Below are 25,464 nucleotides of genomic sequence, written 5' to 3'. Positions count from 1 at the left end.
ATGTTTGGGTTTATTTTTATGTAGAATAAATTCATTTTCATGCATTATTTTATATTTGCATGTATTTGTTTAATTGTTCCTTTATTAATTCAAGTCAAAGTTTGGTTCAGCTGCAGTTTTGCCATTTGTCCATGTAAAGAAAAATATAGCATTTAATGCATTTATATGAAGTTTGTGAATATTATGTGAATACCAAGGAAATAAATTAATTTATTGAAATTATATCAACTGTGACATGTGTACAGTTCTGAGTTACTGTTTCCACAAAATGTTTGTAAGCAACTGAGAAAAGATTTAATATGTATTTTATCATCTCATACAGTACCATATATCAAATCTGTAGCATGCAATTCAACCTCAACTACAATTTGTATAATGTTTACAAAATATAATAATTTAATAGATTTTTATTGAAATAAAATGGTAAGAAAGGCTACCGTTTCTGATCTTTTATTGCATTCATCATTACATGATCACATTCTTGATTCTTAGACGGTCAAAGTTTTAAACACGTTGATGAAGCCTGATAGATAATTAATAATTTTTCAGTTGATGTACTTGAGTTCACCGAAAGAGGGCATTGTTTACAGTCATGTAGAGAGATTAAACTTTCTTTCAGCTTCTCCCATTAGGGGTCGCCACAGCGGATCATCCTTATTCATGATCCGCATGTTCAATTTAGCACATGTTTTTTTTACACTGGGTGCCCTTCCTAACGCAACCCCCCATTTATCCAGGCTTGGGACCGGCACTAAGAGTGCACTGGCTTGTGCAACCCTAATAGCTGGGGTTGGTGCCCTGACCAGGAATCGAACCCAGGCCAAATCAATTTGGATAACATTTGTGCAGTCCATGCACCCAATCATCCAGTCAACTCATTTGCTGTTTGTTAATTGGCATAATGTAAAAAAAAAAAAAATCGTAAGTTCTTAAAAGAGATGTTTTTTTGTACAATTTCTTTTTCATTGCTTTACCTAGCAGGCCCATATTATTAATAATTTGGATGTGAGTCTGGTTTTAGATTACCAGTAGATCTGCCAGGTTCAGCCACTTACATGACCTTGGAAACAAATGCAAAAGTGTAATATTGGTTGAAATAACATTGCAGGGGCAATAACTTTTAATAAATGTCGGGCTCAGCATGATGCAGTCCATCATAAAGCTTACTAACCAATCACCATGAAGCAAAACATTCTCACAGAGAGCCAAAATTTACAAGTGACAGATATTATCCTGTCAAACATTAACTAGTGGAGTTTCTGGACTCTTTTGACATTTAGAAATTGTATATTTATTTATATTTATTTATTGCTGGTGTCATGAATTGGATGTTTAAAGCTTTAATGACCATGCAAATGATTTATAATTATTTTGGGTAATAATATCAACTTTATTATTTACTTCACATCCATAAAGGGTGTTTGCAATTCCTCAATAAATTATATTAGCCTTGTTCATCTGTGGGGCTTCTGCATTTTATCTCTTTTGCTCCAGCCTGTCAGATATAAGCATTCTGATCAGTACTTAAAGATAATAGATCAAATAAAAGTATGAATCAACTCTCCATTATAGTTCAAGTGTTGTATAAATGTACTTGATAAAACATTTACATTATTAATTTACAAACTTTGTCATCAAAAAACACCAAATTTAGATGCATAAGCAGGTTAAACATTGAGTAAAACCCAGAGAGAACTAAATACATACTAAATGACCTCTGTCGAGAGGTTTAAACTTTAAAATATAATTATCTCTCAACAGATAATGTGATATTTAAATTAACAGAGCCATGATATAAAAATCAATGTTTTAAACAGAAATATCAGTGTATAGCAGATTTTGAACTCTGGATCTTGACCTGAAGAATACAAAAAAGCTTGAAATGTTCTTTCTATCCCTGATCTTTGTTAGATTTTAGAAGAAAAGGTAACGCTTTTCTCCCTTTTTATACTGAAAATTATAATAACAACAACAATAATCATCATCATTATCATGATAATTTGATTGTCTCATTATTTATTTATTTATTTATTTATTTATATATATATTTTTTTTGTAGTAGTAGTTGTATTATAGTAGTATTTTCAGATTAAACATACAGCATATTCATATTGAAACATTATATTCGACACAAAATGTTTTGGAGCATAATTAAAGTTATAATAACAGTTTTAATAAAAACAACTTAATAAATGAATGATATGATAGGATAAACAGGGAGCAAGTAGCTGCAGTGAAAGTATTTAAATGAAAACATGCTGCAATTATAAACCTCTTTCTTCATTACTTTTATATATTATAAATATTGGTTATCATTAATTTGCCTTTTGTGTCCCATTTCATTGAAGCAGACCAACTGAAAGAAATGTTAAATGACACACCAGGTTTACATGTATAAACATCTAGGCAAACTAGCAGTTTTGCAACAGTTTTTTGTTAAAGATTTAAACTGTTTCTTAGCAATATCACAAATGAATATCAATAATATTTACAATAAATTACTGATAGTTAATATAACTGTTGACAAGCCAGAAATAAGATGTAAATGAGTAGTATACTTATTTAAATGTAGGCCATCATAAATACTACTAAAATTAAGCACACCTCCATTTAACCAGATACATACAGTGAGTTGTGAAGTCCCTCAATGAACTTTGAACTCCTTTAATTGTCAATATAGACATATATACATTTATATTTACACTTGATGAGCATTTTATTAGGAACATCTCATTCATGCTAACATTTAATTCAGTTCATTTTTATTTGTATAGCGCGTATAACAATAAAACATGTCTCAAAGCAGCTTTACACAGATAATGTAGTGATAAGAATGAATATGTTCTTTATAAGTGTAAGTTTGTCCCTGATGAGCAAGCCAGTGGTGACTGTGTTCTATGTTTTCTTGCACGCTTTTGGACTGTTACAGTTTTTCTCAGTTGCTCAACTACAAAACTACTTGTTCAACCTCCACATCAATTAGTCATTTGTGCTCATCATAAGAACATTTCTTGTTGCTTTGATCAAATTGCGAACATTTTTGTACATTCATTCAATCGATTGTGTACACTTGTCTGCTGTTTCCTACATTATCAATTGTTTATGTCATGTTGACCAAAATGTATTATACTAGTTTCACCTGAATAGTCTTAACCCCCAAAACATCTCAGCATCAGTTCAGTGCATAAATCATTGCATGCAAAATGGTTAAACCAGTTGTCATCATCTGTCATCTAAATTTTCTCAATCTTTTTTTGTAAATGTGACTTGAATTGATGAATTGTGCAGATGAATCTTAAATGTCACTAATGAAGGCAAGTACACGGTATTAGATCAACAAATAATAAACTAGTTCTTTAAAACAGGTCAAAGGTGAGTCTTGGGATCCTTTAATTGAATAGTGTATACAGACAGAGCAAAACAAAGAATTAGAAATTCTGAAAATAGATTAACAACTAAGAAATGAATGAACATTTGTATAGTACAGTAAAAGTGTGAATCCTGTCTGGTCTCTTGCAATCAATGTAAATCATATATGCAATCAAACACATAAATTTGTGTTACTGAAATTCATAGATACAGAAGGAAGTCAAATATTGTGCATTTTTAGTCACTGTAATCACAACTATAGTTTATATCAAGAAATTCTGAAACTGTGCACCATTATACTGACAAAATGACTAAACATTTTGAGGATCATATTTGTGACCAATGACAAAAGAACTTGTCAATATGATTGCAATGATTGCAATGTTCATTGACACAATTGTTTACTTTTCAGAGATAAACTAAGGATTTAAAGAAAAGTACAGGCTTTTAAAAGTAATCTAATGTATTTTTCTGTTTGTACAAAATGGTTTAAGAATGCACTTACTGGTTTGCAAATATTAAGGAAGATTTGAGAAATGCTAAAAAGCTACTGAGAAAAACTAATGGATTTGTCTGTAGATATGTAGTATCCAAAGATAAATTACATCTAATGTTTTAATAAACATACACATAGAAAGAATAGTCAAATAGAGTTGTCATTTAATTTATCTTAATTCCTTAGCAGCCTATTTTATATTTATATAGAGTCGGGTGTTTAATCTATCTTGTTATCTGGGAAACAGGCAGCTACAGTATTTGACAAACACACCTCAGTCAAGTCCAGACAGAAGGTTTTATGACTTTCTTCCTTCCTGTATGGTTTGCTCACATAGTCTGTATATAATTTTTTATTTACTCTATACACACATCAAAGGTAGAACTCTTGACGCCTAAACTAACTGTATGTGGCCACAGCATTTATTTTTTTATACAGGACAAGTTCTAAGTTTGGTCACACCTCCTTCACTGAAGACATCCAAACTATGAAAGAACAAGTTGGAATCATGTAGTAAACAAAAAAGTGTTTGCCCAAGTACCTACATTTAGCTTTCATTACATCTTGGACCACTTAAGTGCAGTAGCCAAAACCATCAAATACTTGATGATAAAACAGACTTTCATGAGGATTATCTCTAGAAAGGAAGACCAAGTGCTACCTCTGCTGCAGAGAATATAGTTTTATATAAATGCTTCCCGTATTTTCCGATATAATTCTAAATGTACTTTTCAGGGGTTATCATGGTTAAATTGTGCCAAAGAAAACATTAGTTCTGATGATCAAACCAAAAAAAGAGAATTGCTTGGGCCAAGAAACACAAGTAATCAGTGGAAGACCAGTTGAAAACTGTCCTTTAATCTGGTAAGTCCAAATTTGAGATTTTTGATTCTAAACACTGTCTTTTTTAGACATACAGAGTGTAAATGGATGGTTATTGAAAGTGTGGTTCCCACTGTGAAGGATGGAGGAGGTGTGTTGGTGTGGGGGCACTTTGCTGGTGACACTGTTGGTCATGTAGTCAAAATTGAGGGCACACTTAACCAGCATGACTATCACAGCATTTTGCAGCAACATGCCATCTTATCTGGTTTGCACTTAGTGGGACCATTATTTGTTTTCCAACAGGCCAACGACCGCAAACACTTCTTAAGGTTATGTAAGAGCTGTTTGTACAAGAAGGAGAGTAATAGAGTGCTGTCTCATATGACCTGGGCTCTACAATTACTTGATCTATTTAAGATGTTTTGGGATGAGTTGGACCAGAGAGTGAAGGATATGCAGCCAACAAGTACTCAACACCTCTGCGAACTCCTTCAAGATTGTTAGAAAACCACTCAAGGTTTTCTAACAAGAATGCCAAAAGTGTCATCAAAGAAAATTAACCACATTTTGTGCACTACATAATTCCAAATTTGTTCACTATTAACATACAATGTTGACAACAATAAAAATACATTTAAAACATAGAATAAGAAGGTGTGTCCAAACTTTTGACTGGTAGTATATATGACAGACATCCTTCACACCATACAGCAAGACACATTAGATTCTTATTATAATCAGATGATAAAATATGTCCACACTAGGATACTGAGGCAGAAAAAGAGGAACTAATAAAAGATAAAGAATTGAGAACAACCGTCATGAGTTGTGTACTATGTCTACAATGACGTCTGCACTGGGTGCAAGTTAACTATGAATCTAAGTTGATTGAATTAAGACACCCGTGTATTCCATGCTGTCATCTTTACAGTTAATTATGTACATTCTTGTCTAAAATTGCACTGCTGTGTGGTTAAAGGTCAGTGTTGTAAAAATTACAGTCTGCCTCAATCCAGATTCCACCCTACGGTATATCAAAATCAGCTCATCCGCAAAACGGCTCCAAATTGATAAAAAGTAGTTATGTAGTTTGATGTAGAATTCCAGTTGTATCAATCCTAATCATAGTCTTGATTGAATCAGTCTGGGAGAAGTAGCAAGCCATCAGGGACTATCTCTAACCAAAAGGTATCTGAGACCATGATTATCATTTACACAATACCCCTTCCTGACCTGCCGGGGGGGGGTCACCTGCTGACCTCCGCCCCGAGAATGGTCGTCCCCAGCCTTTTGTTTCCTCACACATTTCCTATATGTAATTTACATATAAAGAATAAATCCGGTCTATACTTCAAAGGGAAGAACAATATAAAATATCTGGGCAGAGTTTGCTCTGGGTTCTTTCTGACTCCGATGAACCCAAAGTGCTTCGTGTATTTTGTCACTGCTACGCTGTTATAAACTTCTTCATTGCGATCTTCGTTGTCCTCATCATTTTTTTCTTACAGTGTGGTATAAAATATTAATCAACAGAACCCTAAGGCTTTATATTTACAGTGCAGTTCCCCACAACTACTGAATGTAGCAACACTTATGAGTAGACAAAGTTTCCAGATATATTTGGAGGTCATATATATTTTTTACTGATGATTGATTTCTGTCCAAAATGTTCTGTACAATATGTCTTTTCATCTGCCTAATTTTTAGTTCATCCACTATGTTTTTTTTTTTTCTTTCAAGCAACAAAAAGGCACAAGAAATGTGCCCACTTTGCAGTAAATACTGATCACTATAGTAATTAGTTACTAATCAATACAGCAAACTGGAAAAATGTATTAGTGTTTTTCTTCTGCCATCTTAAGCATTTAGTTTCCTTAAAGACGGTATTTTTTAATCAAATACATTTTTTATCCTGGCTGGACTTTTGTGCAATGCAATTAACCATTTATGTAATCATGACATGAGAGCAGATGAAATGAGGAAAAGCAAAGGCACTACTGGAATTCTTTTTAAACTAATGACATAGATTAATGACATGCCTAGTGCTTCTGCATTTTACTAAGCCAAGATTAATGGAGTGTAGGTGGTACACAGAATGCCACCCAAACTCCAACTTGATTCAGACTATTATCAATTATATGCTGTTTCTGTATCTTACATGTAATTGTATCTTCTGTATCTTACAAGGAATTATTATTTGGTCCCACACATAATAATGTGTACATAAATGTAATTATCATGGTCAATAATAATTTGTCATGGTTAATAATATAGTCATCAAGGTGAGCATACTTAGTATATAGTAAACATTCTAGTAAGAACAAACTCTGTTTATTAATACAGCAGGTAATATGTATGTATGTATGTATGTATGTATGTATGTATGTATGTATGTATGTATGTTTGTATGTATGTATGTATGTATATATATATATATATATATATATATATATATATATATATATATATATATATATATATATATATATATATATATATATATATATATATATATATATAATTATAATTATATCACAGTTTCCCCACTGAAAGAGTCCTGAGACCCTGGCAATCAATGATCAAACAAATAAAATAAACCCCAACCAATCAGAGGTTTACAGCCCTCTCACATCTTGTTTTGTTGATATAGTTTTATGGTTAGCAATTAAAAAGGACACATATATGGACACTTATAATCCCCATTGTTTCTGCACTTGCGTGCGTGCCAAGTAGCTGCTGTGCACTCAGCCACATCTAAAAGATCTGGAAGGGCCTTGGCTGAAAGTCTGTAATGAATTACAAAACAGCATTGCATCATTAGGCCATAACAGAAGGTGTGGTACAACCATTTCAGTGAGTTGTCTTTCTGTTTATGATGGCACTTAAATTATGAGGCAAAATATTCTGTAGAAGTAATACAAATGTATTATAGAAGTGAATGCAAGTTTATTGTATAAAGTGTTTCACTGCCTAATTGATTTTAGACTTGTTCACTTTGTGAGTAATGTCCAGGTAAATAATTAAACATATCAGTCAAAAGGACCAACTCTTACGTGGAGAACTGTTTATTGAGAATGATATTAAGAGTTAATTAATTTATAGAGTGATATTTCTTCTACAAGCAGCAATACAGCAGGGATTTGCAAAAAACATACACATGTAAATAAACAAAGACAGTTTAATAAACAAAGACTCATCTTATATGTCTTATAAATTCAAAGTGAAAGAAAGAATAAATGAATGAAGTAACTGTCAATTCATTTTAAAAGCTAAATTATTATATCTGATTTGGTCATATCTATTCTACAAACAAAGCCCAGTATTTTTGTATGACTATGACGCAGATTTGAAGCTTGTTTGTTTTATTTTATGCTTTAATGCTGTCAAACTCTTTGACACACCCTTTTTATACAGTTTATGATTGGGGCAATTCTAGCCTTGTTATTGACATGGGTATGGGCTCTGAAGTTTAGTGTGTGCATACTTACATACATACATACATACATACATACATACATACATACATACATACATACATACATACATTCATTCATACATACATACATACATACATACATACATACATACATACATACATACATACATACACACACAAATATTTTTAATGACATTAATCCTTATTTTTTCTACCTGGAAATAACTGTCCCAACATAATATCAAAATAATATTATATAATAATATGAAAAGAAAAATCATTAATTTAACAGCCTTTGCTAAGGCCAAAGAATGTTACTTAAAAACAGGTTTAGCTCTGATTCTTACAATGCTACATAAATACTAAATAATCTCTTCAATTTGTTTACCCAGTATATTGTTTTTCACTCAATATAAACCACATTTAAAAGAAAAGCAGATTAAGATAAACTTTGCAGTCGGAACTCCTGTGCAAATGGTTTTATAGAATCTGGTAAAAGCCATCTGTTATATTTTCTGATCTACCTCATCTTTGAAGAATTGTGAACAGTACTGTAATATGCATATTGTAATTAGATCATTTTTATGATTTTTAGATATAATGCAAGAACATGTAAGAACAGAGTACCCTGAGTTTTATATCTTCTCCCCGAGTCTGCATTGGTTTTCTCTGGTTTCCTCCCAACCTCGCCAATCATATGGCAGTAGGTGGTTTGGTATTGGTGTGAACTAGTGTGTGAATGTGCGTGTTTGGTGCCTTACAGTTGGCATCCAATTTCCTGCTTCACACTCAATGTTATGAGTATGGGCTTTGTATCCATCTCAGCCCTGCCCAGAATAAAGCCATTACTTAAAGTGAATGGGTAAGATTTTATAAAATTAATAGGTATAGTATTTACAATCATTTGCCTTTGTTATCTACCGTCTCTACCACTTTTTAAACTTAATATTTATTCTAATAATTATTTTTATTATTTTATTAACTTCTACGTAAACAAAATATATTTACTGCAATTCAATATATGCACAAAAAAGTACAATGCTGTATAATAAATGTGACATTATAAAGTAAAGGCCACAATAATGAAAATTGTTAATAATTTATACCTGCTCTTTCATGCAGTTCTAATCATGCAATTCTAATCACTCATCCAATCATGCAGTAATTTGTCAGGAGCAAAATGTCAAGAATTAAGCAGATACAGGCCACAACACACATCAGAATAGGGAAAAAATATGTTCTCGTTGACTTTGGCCATGGTATGGTTGTTGGTCTCAGACAGAATACTGTGGTTTAAATATTTTTAAACCTGCGAAATGCAGCTGGGGAGTATTTTCATTTGCCACATTTCTTCAGCAGAAAATAGTGTAAAAATAAACATTTAGTGAGTGACTAGATAAATTCACACCATATTATCTAAAATGTTATCAGAAAAGCATATGAGAAATGCACAAGGCAGAACCTTGCATCAGGACATAGAATATCATCTGGTCTTTTTTCCAGTCTTATCTATTTACTGACTTTGTACCCACTGTCTCCCACTTTTGGCCTACTGGAATGGAATCTGATGTGGTCTGCTACTGGAACAGTTCGTCTGCCTCAGGGTTTTATGCTTCTCTGCTCACCATGATTGTAAAGAGTTATTATGTACTGAAAGTTTCCAAAGCTTTTTGTCAACTCAAACCTGTCTGGTTATTTTCTTCTGAATTTTTCCATAAAAAAAGAATTTTTTTTTTTTTTTTACCAGTAGAACTGCTATCTATTCTATGTTTGTTGTGTGTTTAGTTTGAAAGTCCTGGATCAGATGAAATGAAAAGAATACTTGGATTTCTGTTTAATATATTTTGTTTCTTGTTTAAAACAAGGAATGAGATTATCTATGTTTGAATTAAATAACTGTAAGTCTCTCTGGATAAGAATGTCTGCCAAAAATGCCATTCATGTAAATGCAACTGGATTTGCTACATGTACAGACATTGCTTTTAAAAAAAAAAATGTGTTTTATTTTACAGTTAGGTCTGAAAAATGGAATAAGGGAGAAGATCTGACCTTGTGATAAGCATGTTGTTAAACCAGACATCTATTTATTCTTATTATTTTATCTTTCTTCTGGTGTCCTTTTTATCTTATTGTTTGTGTTTTCTTGTGTTATGGTAACACAACTTTGTAAAAATTTATTTATGTATTTATTAAATTTTTTTTAATAAGACCAATTACATAATTCCTTAATATTATGAACCTCACGGTGTATATAGTACTGTTAACAAATTTGTTTTTGTTGTAATTAACCCAAATACATCAAATAAAAACCATAAATATCTACATTAACCAATGCTTTTAATCAATCCTTTAATGGATATTATTGTAGTTGCTAAATGGTGAAAGAGATTATATATGCATTATCCACATTTAAGTACATTTATGCAAAATTATATTAATGTTTATTCAATGTTTAGATTAGCAGGAGGAGCTTTAACTGTGTGAATGTGATTGGGGAGGTTTGACTGTGTTTGTGATATGTAAGGCTAGATAAACAGCTAACAGAATTATCATTAAATGTTAATCAGGGTCAAGCAATTTCTTTGGCCGAAAATCATTTGCTGTCAATTGTGGCAAAAAGAAAATGAAACATTCAAGAGAGGAAGCCTATTACTTGTACTGACAAATCCACTTATTATAGTAGATAAAACACACTGTCTGACAGATCTAAATAAACCTGCCAATTTTTCTTTGCCCTGTTACTTAAAGAAAATTGGATTAGTTGATCAATTGTAACATCAAGGACATATTGTGAGATTTCTTTCCAATGATGGTTGATATACAGCTGTTAATAAGATCATTAACATGTTAAATACATTCACATACATTAAACAATAAATAAATGAATCAGTTGAAGACAATAAGCACAGACATTAAATACACAAATATAATTGGAATTTAAATATTCACATTTTTGTTCAATGTTCAGATGTAATAGCTAAAATAGTGACAGTATATGGAAAATAAAATGATTTTCTTTTTTTACAATCAGATATCATTATTTAGAATTTGAACTCACACAACCAATAAAGCCACATTTCTTTCAGAACCCTAAAACAAACTTAGACAAAATTCTATACAAAAGAAGGTGGAAAACTGTAGACTTTTTAAATTAAATGACATCACTTAAGATTTATGAAATCCCCTTTATGACACTGTAAAGCCAGATTGTGTTTATTCATTAACTGCGGGGAAAAACCTTGACTGTGAATGGCTAGATTTTGGTATGACTAAAGCAATTAATCCTTTATATAAAGAGACAGAAGAGCAGAGGCAGGACAGAACACGGAGGAAACACAACTAGAAGACAACTGAAAAAGACAAACAGCTTCCTATAAAACTTCAACATGAAAACAATAATTTCAATCGCTCTTCTATTGACTGCTCTCTGCCTGGTCTCTGAGGCGGTGCAAGTTCAGGTAAGTGCTACAGTTTTTGATTCCTTGATCTTTTGTTATCTTTCCCACATTTGCTTAAACTTTTATGTGATTTATTGCTATGCTGTCAAGAAATGTCCCCTTTATGATCAAAGAAAGGCATTTTACAAGAGATGTCTACATTTTAACAGTTAACTTTGGTTGACTTTGACATGGTCTCTTCTGAGAAACCAGACTTATATGGTGCTCAATGTTTATTTACAGGATGGAGCATATTCCTTCTCACTTGATTCGGTGAAGGTCCTTCAGAGCCTGTTGGACAAAAGCTCTGTCCCCAAGCAGCAGAATCCTCGTCTAATCAAGACCAGTTATGGTGCTGTTTGTGGCAACCCAACTCTGCCCCAGGAGTTTACAGAGCTCTGCCATAAAAGTGGTTCTGCCCTGGTCTTCTCTAGGCTGGGTACGATTTATTATTATTTTTTATCAAATTTAACTCATTGATTACATTTCATATTGTTCCAGTATGACCTAAAGGTATAGCTGACTAACTATTTTTTCTTGTTCTTATTGCAGCTGCAGTGCCTATGGATGTGTGTGAAATCTGTGCTTACGCTGCCTGTACTGGTTGCTAGACATCTTTTTTACTTGTGACTGTTTTGGAACTGTTACTTGTTTAAGCATGTGTGATTACTCTTAGTCTAAAAATATGATAAACTGGTATTTTTATTTGGTACAACATGTTTATTTATCATTTTAATGTAGCATAGTCATATTTTTTTATTTCTTACTCTGTGTCTTGTGGTCACATATACTTATGTTTATCAGTGCCTTAGACATGCAATAAAATCTTTTAATAGTATGATGTCTTATTGCAGTTTTTGTAAGGATAAAAAATATTATTATTAATTTCCAACATTCTGACTCTTCAATTGATCTAAATAACTTATTTATAATCTGTGTTGCTTATATAATAGTAGGTTAAATTACAAAGCAAATTCCCTAAAGAATGAAAAAATAAAATAAAAATAATAATAATAATAATAATAAATAAATCAAAGTTCACCAGCATGTCTGTTATCATCTAACTTCATTTGCATTCAATGGCTACTTTATTTATGTAGTCCTGTATACGTTCATACAATTATTTAATCAGCCAGTCATGTAGGCTGCAGTGCAATGCAGTGCAAATAAAAGACTCTGAGTTTTTCCTTGCAACAGTCGACACCGGCTTGCTCATCAGGGACAAACTTACACTTATAAAGAACATCTTATTCATTTTTATAACCACATTATCTGTGTAAAGCTGCCTTGAGACAAAGTTCATTGTTAAAAGTGATATACAAATAAAAATTAATTGAATTGAATTGAATTCATCAAACATCAAAATGTTGACTGGGATAATGTTATCAGTGATACCCACAACAGCCTCTAAAGATTTCCCTGAATAATGTGAGTGCAAGTTTTAGATACATTTTGATAAGAGTGACTGATATGTGTAAGACTGAGATTGCATTTATACCCATTTTAAGGGTTTAGGTGAACATTAACTCTTTACCTGTATCTGCATGATTTTATGCTCTGCCCTGCTGCCAAATGACTATATGTTTTTATTAGCAGAAATTCCATATGTATATTATAATATATAGAACACAATATTATGTGGCTTTCAGAGTTGCAAAGAATTTACAGATTGCAATTAATCTTGGTCAGTGGTCACTAGAAAAAAACAAAACAAAAAAAACAATAAATAAAATATCATAATAAAAAAGTTCATTCTGACTGGCAATAGTAACTCACTGGGGGACTACATTTCTTATCAGTCACTGCATCTCAATGTTACTAGTCACATGCTACACTTATGACCCATAACCAAATATGGTAAAATTAGGTTAAACAAGATTTAGTGAGGAAAGCCCAAACAAAAACAAAACAAAAAACATATCAACATAAATTATATCACTTAAAGATATTAATATAAATACAGACAGAACATAGAGAAAATGGGGTATTTGGTTTTCTAATTTCCTAATTTACCTTATGATTTTGTATTGCTCCTTATATAAAACAAGATTTGCTGCATATATATTTCTTGTTGTTTTACTATGCAGTTACAAGTCTGGCTACTTTTGGATAAAAGACCAAAGGGGAAACTTTTTGATAAATGTGATAATCATGATGTTAAAACATAAATCTATTTTTATCTTGAGATCTTTTCTTATAGTGTAATTCTTTATTTGATTGTATGATTTACTTGTGTCATGGTAACACATTTGAGTTTTCTTAAATAGCATCTCTTACATAATTCCTTGGCAGTACCAAATTATGTACTCTAAATTCATAAACCAGATTTAATGCCAACAAACTGATTAATACTTGTATAACTTAACAATCTTTAAATCAATTCAATCATATAAAAAAGTTGACTATGTTCATTTAACAATATATACTCCATCTGTACATAAATCATGCTCATGACTAATATCTTTCCATTAATATGTTAGAACTTGTTAGTATAATTCATGAGTATAGGCAGTAAGAGGATTCCAACTGTTTACACTAAAGAGGATTATTTATTACTTAATAACATTTAGTAAAAATGTGTAATTCAACTTCTAGTAATTATTTGACTATTTAAATAAATTACGTGTGTATTACAAATACATATTGATCAGTTCACCATCAACAAAGCAGTGTTTTTCCTTCTTTCTTGTGAGCATTGTAGTAAAGGGTTTGACTCTGTGAAAAGAGTGATAGCTGATCTAATTATTTAGACTGACAATGTTATTTTCAAGACATGACAAAGGGTTGTGTTATAAAGCATTGGCTTGTGTGTTTTATAAAGATACATAGTAACTTTGCAGAAATGAAACTTTGTACATTTGATATAGACTTAAATCTCTATTTATCATTGATTTTAGATATGCCTTCTGCTAACAGACTTTGGAAGTGTAAATGTTTTTAATTTAGCCGGACCTGTTTGAAGACAACAAGGAAAAATGTTTAAAGGCAACAATGGTCAATTCTAACACTGAAGGACAACGATTTCAGTATGATTTTCGCACAAACAGGATATTACAAATTTTTTGCTATTACAAGCATGGTTCATAATGTAATATATTAAATGAGTCATACTGACACATATCTATTCACCCATGCAAAGGACACAGGCCACTGGTTGAGACACAGCCTTTAATGATCTAACACACATTAAACAATCAATACATGAATCACTTGAAGATAAGCCACTCTGTCTTTATTGACACAAATGTTAAATGCAATCATTGTTTAAAAAAAACGTTTTTTTTTTACGTGTTTTCATGTAATTCCCAGACTAATACAGTAATGTGATACATTACAATTAGTTTTTCTGTTGACTTTGTTTAATCGAGTGGCTAATAGTTCAATATGTACAGATTTTTTATTTAATTTGAAATACTAATGTTACTGGTAATGTATAGAAAGAAGCATGTTATGAAAATATCATTCATCATTTTATATAAGGCTTTCAGAAATAAACAAAGTTATTTTAGAGCAATAAATAGTTCAGGCCAGACAATTCCAACAGACATCACGTAAGGAATTATCTCATCATCTGCCCCTGGACAGGATCACCTTCTGTCGTATAGACAGGATACCCCTGAATTCAGCCTTTCCTCTCGATCTCTGCTCTCCTACAAGCGCTTGGGGAAGTCTCAATTAAAACAAACGAGGCAGCTTTCAGAGAGTTTCCAAAGTTTATTGTCTCACACATGAAGATATACAGTGAGGAAAATAAGTATTTGAACACCCTGCTATTTTGCAAGTTCTCCCACTTAGAAATCATAGAGGGGTCTGAAATTGTCATCGTATGTGCATGTCCACTGTGAGAGACATAATCTAAAAAAACAAATCCAGAAAACACAATGTATGATTTTATAACTATTTATTTGTATGATACAGCTGCAAATAAGTATTTGAACACCTGAGAAAGTCAGTGTTAATATTTGGTACAGTAGCCTTTGTTTGCAATTACAGAGGTCAAACGTTTCCTGTAGCTTTTCACCAGGTTTGCACACACTGCAGGAGGGATTTTGGCCCACTCCTCCACACAGATCTTCTCTAGATCAGTCAGGTTTCTGGCCTGTCGCTGAGAAACATGGAGTCTGAGCTCCCTCCAAAGATTCTCTATTGGGTTTAGTTCTGGAGACTGGCTAGGCCACGCCAGAACCTTGATATGCTTCTTACAGAGCCACTCCTTGGTTATCCTGGCTGTGTGCTTTGGGTCATTGTCATGTTGGAAGACCCAGCCTCAACCCATCTTCAATGCTCTAACTGAGGGAAGGAGGTTGTTCTCCAAAATCTCGCAATACATGGCCCCGGTCATCCTCTCCTTAATACAGTGCAGTCGCCCTGTCCCATGTGCAGAAAAACACCCCCAAAGCATGATGCTACCACCCCCATGCTTCACAGTAGGGATGGTGTTCTTGGGATAGTACTCATCATTCTTCTTCTTCCAAACACGTTTAGTGGAATTATGACCCAAAAGTTCTATTTTGGTCTTATCTGACCACATGACTTTCTCCCATGACTCCTCTGGATGATCCAAATGGTCATTGGCAAACTTAAGACGTGCCTGACATGTGCTGGTTTAAGCAGGGGAACCTTCCGTGCCATGCATGATTTCAAACCATGACGTCTTAGTGTATTACCAACAGTAACCTTGGAAATGGTGGTCCCAGCTCTTTTCAGGTCATTGACCAGCTCCTCCCGTGTAGTTCTGGGCTGATTTCTCACCTTCCTTAGGATCATTGAGACCCCACGAGGTGAGATCTTGCATGGAGCCCCAGTCCAAGGGAGATTGGCAGTCATGTTTAGCTTCTTCCATTTTCTAATGATTGCTCCAACAGTGGACCTTTTTTCACCAAGCTGTTTGGCAATTTCCCTGTAGCCCTTTCCAGCCTTGTGAAGGTGTACAATTTTGTCTTTAGTGTCTTTGTACAGCTCTTTGGTCTTGGCCATGTTAGTAGTTGGATTCTTACTGATTGTAAGGGGTGGACAGGTGTCTTTATGCAGCTAACGACCTCAAACAGGTGCATCTAATTTAGGATAATAAATGTAGTGGAGGTGGACATTTTAAAGGCAGACTAACAGGTCTTTGAGGGTCAGAATTCTAGCTAATAGACAGGTGTACAAATACTTATTTGCAGCTGTATCATACAAATAAATAGTTTAAAAATCATACATTGTGCTTTCTGGATTAATTTTTTTTAGATTATGTCTCTCACAGTGGACATGCACCTACGATGACAATTTCAGACCCCTCCATGATTTCTAAGTGGGAGAACTTGCAAAATAGCAGGGTGTTCAAATACTTATTTTCCTCACTGTACTTCCAAAGTATGTGTGTGTATATGTATGTGAACAGAAGAGAAAGTTAGGAGTGACAACTCCACAAGGTTATGTTGAGCCTGCAAAAGATAAGCCTAAAACAGAAATACAGGAACCACTGTGTGTATACGAGCAAAGTAACAAATGCCACAAAAGGATAGTTCAGGGTATGGTGAACAGAAGCATACAAAAAGGTTATTCTAGAAGCATACAACAAAATTACTATAACTTCTAATGGCAACAAGATACATATTAACATACTGTGAGAACAACAAAACGCAGGTTAGCCATACCAAAAGGCGACAGTTTGGGTTTTCACAGTGAAGCATATGAAAAAAGGATAAAGACAAGAACTGAGTGTTCTGGGTCAACCTAATCTAAGACTAGTGATCAAGGATATCTTACAGTATGTATCAGAAGATGAGAACCTAATGTTCAGAGCAAAGGTTGTATCCAAAATACATATATGTACATAGATTATTCCCACACATCATGTAAGGAAAATATTTATTTTATATATATATATATATCATAGAATTTTTCAAGTAGGTCCCCTGGTGGTCTAGTGGTTAAGATGCAGCGCTCCCACCGCTGCGACCCGGGTTCGATTCCCGGTCAGGGAACCATCCCCAGCCACTCTTAGTGCCGGTCCCAAGCCCAGATAAATTGGGGAGGGTTGCGTTAGGAAGGGCATCCAGCGTAAAACATATGCCAAATCAAACGTGCGGAGGATCCGCTGTGGCGACCCCTAACGGGAGAAGCCGAAAAGAAAGTTTTTTTATAGAATTTTTCAAGTAGATCCCATTAGGAAGCTAAAAAAATGTCCACATTGAAGTGTGTGTGAATGGTAAATTTTATACATATCTGGCAACAAGCTGTTACCTGAATTATGATTATGACTATTTTGTTATAAATGGACTGTTATACTGTATGCATTCACTGAAGAGGCTTTTCACATTAGATTAAAGCAACGTTTTGAATCACTTCCTTTAATTTCTTACGTATTTCAGTTTTCTAAGACATTTATCATTGTCATTGTCAACTATATTACTAGAAGCATGTGCTGAATTATGTGACAGTTATAACTCTTAGTTGTGTTTGAACTAACACTGACAAAAAAAAAATGCATTTCTGCCAGGGTTATTAATTTACTTGCAGTAGATCTGTGAGAAAAACTCAGGTACAGATGCATACAAAGAAGGTGAAAAACTGTACACTGTAGATGACGTCACTCAAGATTTATGAAATCCCCTTTAAACCCAGATTGTGTTCATTATTAACTGCAGGGAAATATCTTGACTGTGAGTGGCTGGAATTTGGTATGACTAAATCAACGAATCCTTTAAAAAGGGATAAATCAGAAGCAGGACAAAGCACAAAGATAAAACACGTGGAGAACAACCTTGGAAAGCCCAACAGCTTCTTGCAAAACATCGACATGAAGACCATTATTTCTATTTCTCTACTTTTGACTGCTCTCTTCCTGGTCTCTGAGGCTGTCCAGGTTCAGGCAAGTGCTACAGGTTTTTTATTCTTTGATCCTACGCCATTATTATCTTGCTTGCTGTTGTTTTAGTTTTTGTGAGTCAGGGCTTTATGTAATCGTATTAATTATTGCCATGCTGTCAAGAGTCTCAAATATAATTTCCTCTGATGAAACATCTGTTTCTTTGATGGAAACATTTTCATTCAAATGTATACAGGATGGAGAATATTCGTTCTCATCTGATTCAGTGAGGGTCCTTCAGAGCCTGTTGGACAAAATCTCTGTCTCCAAGAAGCAGAATCCTCACCAAATCAAGACCAGCTATGGTGCTCTTTGTGGCAACCCAACTCTGCCCCAGGAGTTCATAGAGCTTTGTCATAAAAGTGACTCTGCCCTGGTCTTCTCAAGACTGGGTAAGCATTTTTTTTTTTAGATAACTCATTCATTACAATTCATAACATTCTAGCATAGACCTGAAAGTATAGCTGACTATCTGTTTTTTCTTGTTTCTCTTGCAGCTAAAATTAATATGGATATATGTGACATCTGTGGTTTTGCTGCCTGTACTGGTTGTTAGACCTCTTTACTAATTGTGACTATTTTCATGCACCCAAGTAGCAACAGAGGGTTTATTAAAACTGTTACCTGTTTAAAAGCAAAAGTGTGATCCCACTTAGTCTGACAAATGATGAAAAACTGGTATTTTTCTCTGTTACCTCATGTTTATTTATCAATTTGATGTAGAATAGTATTTTTTTTCTATTTCTGTGTGTATGTTCTATGGTCACATGTTATTATGTTCATCATTTCATACTTGCAATAAAAACTATTTAGAACTATCAGGTCTTTCAAAGGAATCATCATTTAAAAAAAAATCTGTATCACTTTAAAGAAAATTAACACATTCATTGAATTAGGTTTTTCTGTCTTTCTGATTGTACAGTTGATCCAAATAATCCATGCAATTTATAAAATAAAATTTCATAACCTTTATCTGGCCATTTTACAGTTTTTCTCAGTCGCTTTGGAGCATTTCTCGAATCATTCTTAAGATTTGCAAATCAGTAAATGCATTCTCAAAACAATGTGAACAAACAGCACAATACATTGGATTTCTTGCAAAAGCCTGTTTTCTGCTCAAAATCCTTAGTATTTCTCTCAAAATCAAGTATTTGTGTCAATGAACATATCATTGCCATCAAAATAACAAGTCCTTTTATCATTGTCTACGAACAAGATAGTCAAAATGTTTAGTCATTTTTTTAATATGACCATGTTTTATTTTAGTATTTCCTGATGTAAATTATGCTTTGGATTACAAATATTGAAAATGCACGAGGCTGAATTGGCAACTGTGAATTTCAACAGCACAAATTTAGGATCGTAAGAGACTGGACAGGATTCACACTTTTTCATTTTTCTTTACTAGTGGACTGACTAAAAAATGTCAATGTAATGTCATTGTGATAAAAAATAAAAAGACACAAATTAAAATTCCAAAAGGTAAACATAGGAAACACTTCTTAGGCAGAACTGTGCATGCCGCACTATACTGTGAAATCTGTCTCTACCCCCTGACGTCCCAGTCTGTCGGGCCACAGATTTTCATCCACATCACAACAGATATCATATATCATACCTTGCAATACCATTGTGAGACCATGACTGACAACATTGTCCACAATAGTGGCTCTAATTTCATCTGAAATGGGTCTATGTCTTTGGCCTCTTCTTCCTCTATTTTGTCTCCTTACCATTCCAGCTGCATCCTTATTCTTGGCTCTCAACCATGTTCGTTTCCTAGTTGTTCATCCATTTCCAACAATTGTTAGTCTGTGTTTTGCTCTTTTTATATACACTCGCCAATTACAGTAAAGGTTCAAGAGATTCAGCCTCGACCTATTTTAGAGAACTAGTTGATTATTGGTTGATCTAAAAGTGAACACGCCCCTTCATTAGTGACATTTAAGGTTTATCTTCACAATTCATCATTTCAAGACACATTTACCAAAAAAGTTTAATAGAACTGTGAAGAAGAAGACCTTGACAAATTTTGACAACTGGTTTAACCATTTTGCACTTAATGACTTATGCAATGAACCGGTGCTTAAATGTTTTGGGGGTTAAAACCATTTAGGTAAATCTAGTATAATACATTTTGATCAACATGACATAAACAACTGATAATGTAGGAAAAAGCAGACACTTGTACACAATCGATTAAATGATGTAGCAAAGCATTCACAATTTGATCAAAGCAACGAGAAATGTTCATTCACATTGACCATGACATAGTTGTTGAAGCTTGGAGTCTGGCTTACAGTTTTTCTCAGTTGCTTTGGAGCATCTCTGAAATCATCCTTAATATTTGCAAACCAGTAAGTGCACTCTTAAAACACTTTGTGCAAACAACACAAAACATTGGATTTCTTGCAAAAGCCTATACTTTTCTCAAAATCCTTAGTTCATCTCTTAAAAGTAAGTATTTGTTTAAATGAACATGTCATACCCATCAGAATGTTAAATCCCTTTGTCATTGTTTACAAACAAATTCACCAAAATGTTTAATCATGTTGTAGTATGATGGAGCATAGTTTCAGAATTTCTTGATATAAACTATGGTTTGAATCACAGGGACTGAAAAATGCACAAAATTTTACTTTCTTCTGAACGGCATCTATGAATTTCAGCAGCACAAATGTATTTATTTGATTGCATATTTGATTTATATTGATTGACACTTTTACTCTATCATACTGTTTTACTGGATTAAATTTAATTTAATTTTGAACTAAATTGAAATATATTGAATTGAATTTAACTGAATTGAATTGAACAAGTATAGCTCTACCCTGGGTTGTGAGATGGAGGAGAAAGAAATGTTCTGGAGTGAGTTAGACAGCTGAACCTGTTTTTGGGTTTTAAATGCACTCTTTTTTTAGTATTTCTTGATGTAAACTATGTTTTGGATTACAAGTATTGAAAATGCACAAGACTGAACTGGCAACAAAAAAAGTTGAGACACTTTGTAAAATTTAAATAAAAACATTACGCAATGATTTTTCAAATCTTATAAATCTGTATACTATTCACAATAAAAGAAAAAAACATCTAAAATGTTCAAACTGAGAATAGATACAATTTTAAAGAAAAAATAAGGTGATTTTGAATTTGATTCTGACAGGGCCATGTTTTCCACTGTGTAGCATAATGTCTTCTGTCTGTATATCTCTAGGAGAGGAGAGGAGTTCTGGATGTCCTTTGTTGTATTTTTTGTTTAATGATGTGTCAAAAGTTTTTAATTGGTGAAAGGTCTAGACTACAGGAAGGCCAGTTCAGCACCTGGCCTCCTCTACTACAATACAATTCAGCAATTATTGAGCCTTTCCAAATGTGCACACTGCTTGTTCCACAAGCACTAATGCAACCCATCCCATCAGAGATATGTTTTTTTGAGCTGAGCACTGATAACAAGCCAAATGGTCCCTCTCTTCTGTAGTCCGGAGGACATGGTGTTTGTGGTTTCCAAAAAGAAGAGAGAGGATGGTGGCGTTTCTGGCTCATGTTTACACAAGCCTTCTTCTATGCTTGATAGAAATTAAACCTGCATTTGAGGTTGACATGGAAATCTGTGTTCACAGAAAAATAATTTCTGGAGGTGTTAATGAGCCCATGCAGCGATTTCCATTACAGATTCATGACTGTTTTAAATGCATTGCTGCCCCTTGTCCCTTGTGCACAGAGATTTCTTTATGATTCTTTGAAACTTTTGATGATATTATGTGCTGTAAAAGTTTCTTTTCGGCTTCTCCCGTTAGGGGTCGCCACAGCGGATCCTCCGCACGTTTGATTTGGCACATGTTTTACGGTGGATGCCCTTCCTAACGCAACCCTCCCCAATTTATCCGGGCTTGGGACCGGCACTAAGAGTGGCTGGGGATGGTTCCCGGACCGGGAATCGAACCCGGGTCGCAGCGGTGGGAGCGCTGCATCTTAACCACTAGACCACCAGGGGACCTTGATATTATGTGCTGTAAATGAAGCAGTTTTGCAATTTTATGTTGAGGACCATAGTTCTGAAATTGTTCCATAATTTGTAGATACAGTCCTTCAACGATTGGTTAAGCTCTGCCCATCTTTACCTCTGAGAGACTCTGCCTCTCTAAAGTACACTATTTATACCCAATAAACTTACTGACCTGTTGCCAGTTAACCTAATTAGTTGCTTACTTACTTTAAAAAAAAAAAAAAGTTTCCCGGTCTCAACTTTTGCAGCCATCAAAATTAAAATGACCTTATTTTTTCCTCAATTCAAACATTTAATGTTTTGTGTGTTGTGAATAAAATATAGGTTATTGAGATTTGCAAAAAATTGCATTCTGCTTTAATTTATATTTGAAATTTTTTTGGAATTAAGGTTGTAAAACATACTGCATTTTCATTATTTTGAGCACCCTGAACACTGCAGGTAACACATTTAGGCTACTGGTCCCTTGGGGTTCTCAAAGACTTGAGGGCCTTGGGAGTCAGTTTGATCAGTAACAAGATGAATAAGCTGAAAAAGCTTTTAGCTGAAAAAGGACCCCTCTTTTATCACTGAGTCCAATTTTTTATTCTATTTGAAGTGGCTGCAACATAAATTGGAAGCATTGTTATAAATGTAGGTTCCCCACTGTGAGGCTTTTTGTTTTTATATATCAATACATTTTTGGTTAATGAAAACATTCATTTAGTCCCATCTGCATTGTGACGAAGTCACAACAGGTAGTAGTAGGTAATATGTAGGTTTTATTCAGGTACCTCAGCAGTTCTATTTACCACAATTTATTCTTTATACAATAGCAGAGTAGGAACTGCATGTTCAAAGCTTCTCAGGTTTAATAAAGTAAAGTGTCAAAATGGAAAGATCATTAACTCTAGCTATATCATCAAGCCATGGATGATGGCAGATGTATTTATTATTTAATATCCTATTGTATTGTTTAACTCTCTCTCTCTCTCTTTCTCTCGCTCTCTCTCACTCTCTCTCTCTCTCTCTCTCTCTCTCTCTCTCTCTCTCTCTCTCTCTCTCTCTCTCTCTGGCGCTCTCTGGCTTAAAGGTTGCATTAATAAAATGTAAAATTGATTTGTTTATTTCCATTCTTGTCTGGGATGCAGTAATGAAGAATGCCTGAATGATAAAGTGTTTATGAGACTTCTGTCAGAAGACGTTTGGATGTGTAATGTCCATGTTTGTTCAAAAAAGCAGAAGTCCTTGAGTTACATTCACGTCCTTTATTTGATATCAGCAAACAGGTGATGCTTGAAAGCAAACCATCTGCCACCTGCACTGCTTAATAGGTAACTTAGTAAGGCCACCTGAACAGGATTTTTTAAAGTGTGCTGGCACCCTAAGTCTATCACAGTCCATCCTGCAACATTAACAAGACCTACTAATCAAAGACTTAAAAATGAGATTGCTTGCAGTTTCTTTCCTCCTGGCATCCTGCATCCTAAACTCACAATGTATAATGGTTAAGGTAAGTCATGACAGGCAAGACTCAATTTTAAGTGAACATTAAGTGAACAGTAACTGAGCCATATAGGATTTTGGAATGCATAATTTTTATTTATGAAAATCCTAAAGAATGAAACATGTAGAAATGCTAATTTTTTCTGTCTGTGACAAATTATGCATAATCCACAGGATCTGACCTTTTGGTTGCACACAAAGAAGTTTATTTATTTATTTGTTTCCAGAAGCTGGTACATGGTTAATACTACACTGTCAGCAGATGAAAAATAGTGTGAAGGAACCTGTTGCAGACACTCAAGATTATGAAATGTAGAATAATAATTTTACTCATGAGAGATTGTGACATGGTGATATACTGTATGAAAATGTATATCTAGTGATTTTTATCTTGTTTATCTTTAACTTGTTGAACCCCCTTTAAAGAGGTCTGAGTTTAAAATCATAATTTTGGAAAGTTGGGTTGCATTGGGTCCGGCAACACTACATACTGTACTGGTTGTGCACATTATAAATGTTATACTTCTAACTGGAGGTGGTCCTCATTTTCAAAAGATGGCAAGAAACTGCATACAGCCTAGAAATTATTAAAATGTCCATGATAGAGTGATACTTTACATAGCATGTTTTAATGTTTAACATTACTTTCATATTAAGTCACTGCATCAATAAATAGAGTGCTTTAATTGAGCTTTTTGGAACCTTACTATGATTTAAATGCTTTGTTAGTACAATTTTAACAATCAAAAGCTTTATTTTTTATAACGTATACTTTATATACGTTTATACTATTGTTATACAGGACAGTGGGTTTAGCTTTAAGCTGGAGTCTGTAAAGATCCTAAAGCAGCTAATGGAAGCTCTTGGAAATGAAAATGATCATGTTGCAAGCACTCCAGTGCCTCTCTGTGTCAACCCAGATCTCCCTGAAGACTTTCTGGAATTGTGCCTGCGAGATGATCATGACAAAATCTTTAAAAAAATCTGGGTAATTGTGCACCTCTTGCATAAATGTGAAGCATTATTATTATTTATCTATAAGATTAAAGAGGCAACCATAATACAGTACAGTGTATGGTAATTATGGAACATCTGGAGTATATCTTATTTGTCAAAAGAGATTTTCTAAGTATACTGTAGCTGGTGATAGGCATCTTTTATTTGATCCAAGCACCTCTGATCCACTTACAGTCCAGCTGAGGCTTTTGCTATTTATAATAAATAAATAATAAACATTTCAGGAATTTATAAATATTTTGTGTGGTGGAAGGCACTAGAAGTCTCATGTGAAAAGCAACCTTGATCTCATGTGTAAAAGATCCAACCAACAATGACATTCACAAGAGATTTGGCAGGTGTCTCTATTCTAAGAATCACTTTTCACTGATTTAAGCGTTTACTCTGAAACTTTGTGTTGTTTCATTTTTGTATGGACAATCAAGGCCAGAAATCTTTATTAATAGTGTACACTCACAAATGGAAAGCTACCACTATTAAACTTAACCTCAATGTTAGCGTTTGAAATTGTTGAATAAATTGTTAATTTAATTTGAATTT

The 25,464-nt window shown here is 33.7% G+C and overlaps 4 protein-coding genes across 4 annotated transcripts in view; all 4 read left to right on the top strand.

Moving 5' to 3' along the window:
• LOC310721987 (craniofacial development protein 2-like) overlaps nucleotides 1-25,464 on the top strand; it is a 112,829-nt gene that overhangs the window by 33,905 nt on the left and 53,460 nt on the right. The window lies entirely within an intron of this gene.
• On the top strand, nucleotides 11,427-12,333 carry LOC310722384 (guanylin-like). Its single transcript, XM_083534809.1, has 3 exons — nucleotides 11,427-11,584; nucleotides 11,807-12,002; nucleotides 12,116-12,333. The coding sequence occupies exons 1-3, from the start codon at nucleotides 11,513-11,515 to the stop codon at nucleotides 12,172-12,174; spliced, it is 327 nt and encodes a 108-aa protein (XP_083390935.1). The 5' UTR covers nucleotides 11,427-11,512; the 3' UTR covers nucleotides 12,175-12,333.
• On the top strand, nucleotides 18,231-19,230 carry LOC310722275 (guanylin-like; the record flags this gene model as incomplete). Its single annotated transcript, XM_083534625.1, has 3 exons — nucleotides 18,231-18,419; nucleotides 18,613-18,808; nucleotides 18,914-19,230. 3 exons carry the CDS (start codon nucleotides 18,231-18,233, stop codon nucleotides 18,970-18,972), a joined length of 444 nt encoding a protein of 147 aa, XP_083390751.1. The 3' UTR covers nucleotides 18,973-19,230.
• Nucleotides 23,805-25,464, top strand: part of LOC310722274 (guanylin-like) — a 3,210-nt gene continuing 1,550 nt past the window's right edge. Inside the window, exons 1-2 of the mRNA XM_083534624.1 lie at nucleotides 23,805-23,914; nucleotides 24,710-24,895. Coding sequence (XP_083390750.1) covers nucleotides 23,846-23,914; nucleotides 24,710-24,895 — 255 coding nt within the window. The 5' untranslated portion in view covers nucleotides 23,805-23,845. The remainder of the gene's footprint in view (nucleotides 23,915-24,709; nucleotides 24,896-25,464) is intronic.

The sequence above is a fragment of the Silurus aristotelis genome (assembly GCF_946808225.1).
Source record: "Silurus aristotelis genome assembly, chromosome: 28".
Classification (NCBI taxonomy): domain Eukaryota; kingdom Metazoa; phylum Chordata; class Actinopteri; order Siluriformes; family Siluridae; genus Silurus; species Silurus aristotelis.
The sequence above is the reverse complement of the archived record's forward strand: the minus strand, read 5'-3'. Positions and strand labels throughout refer to the sequence as shown.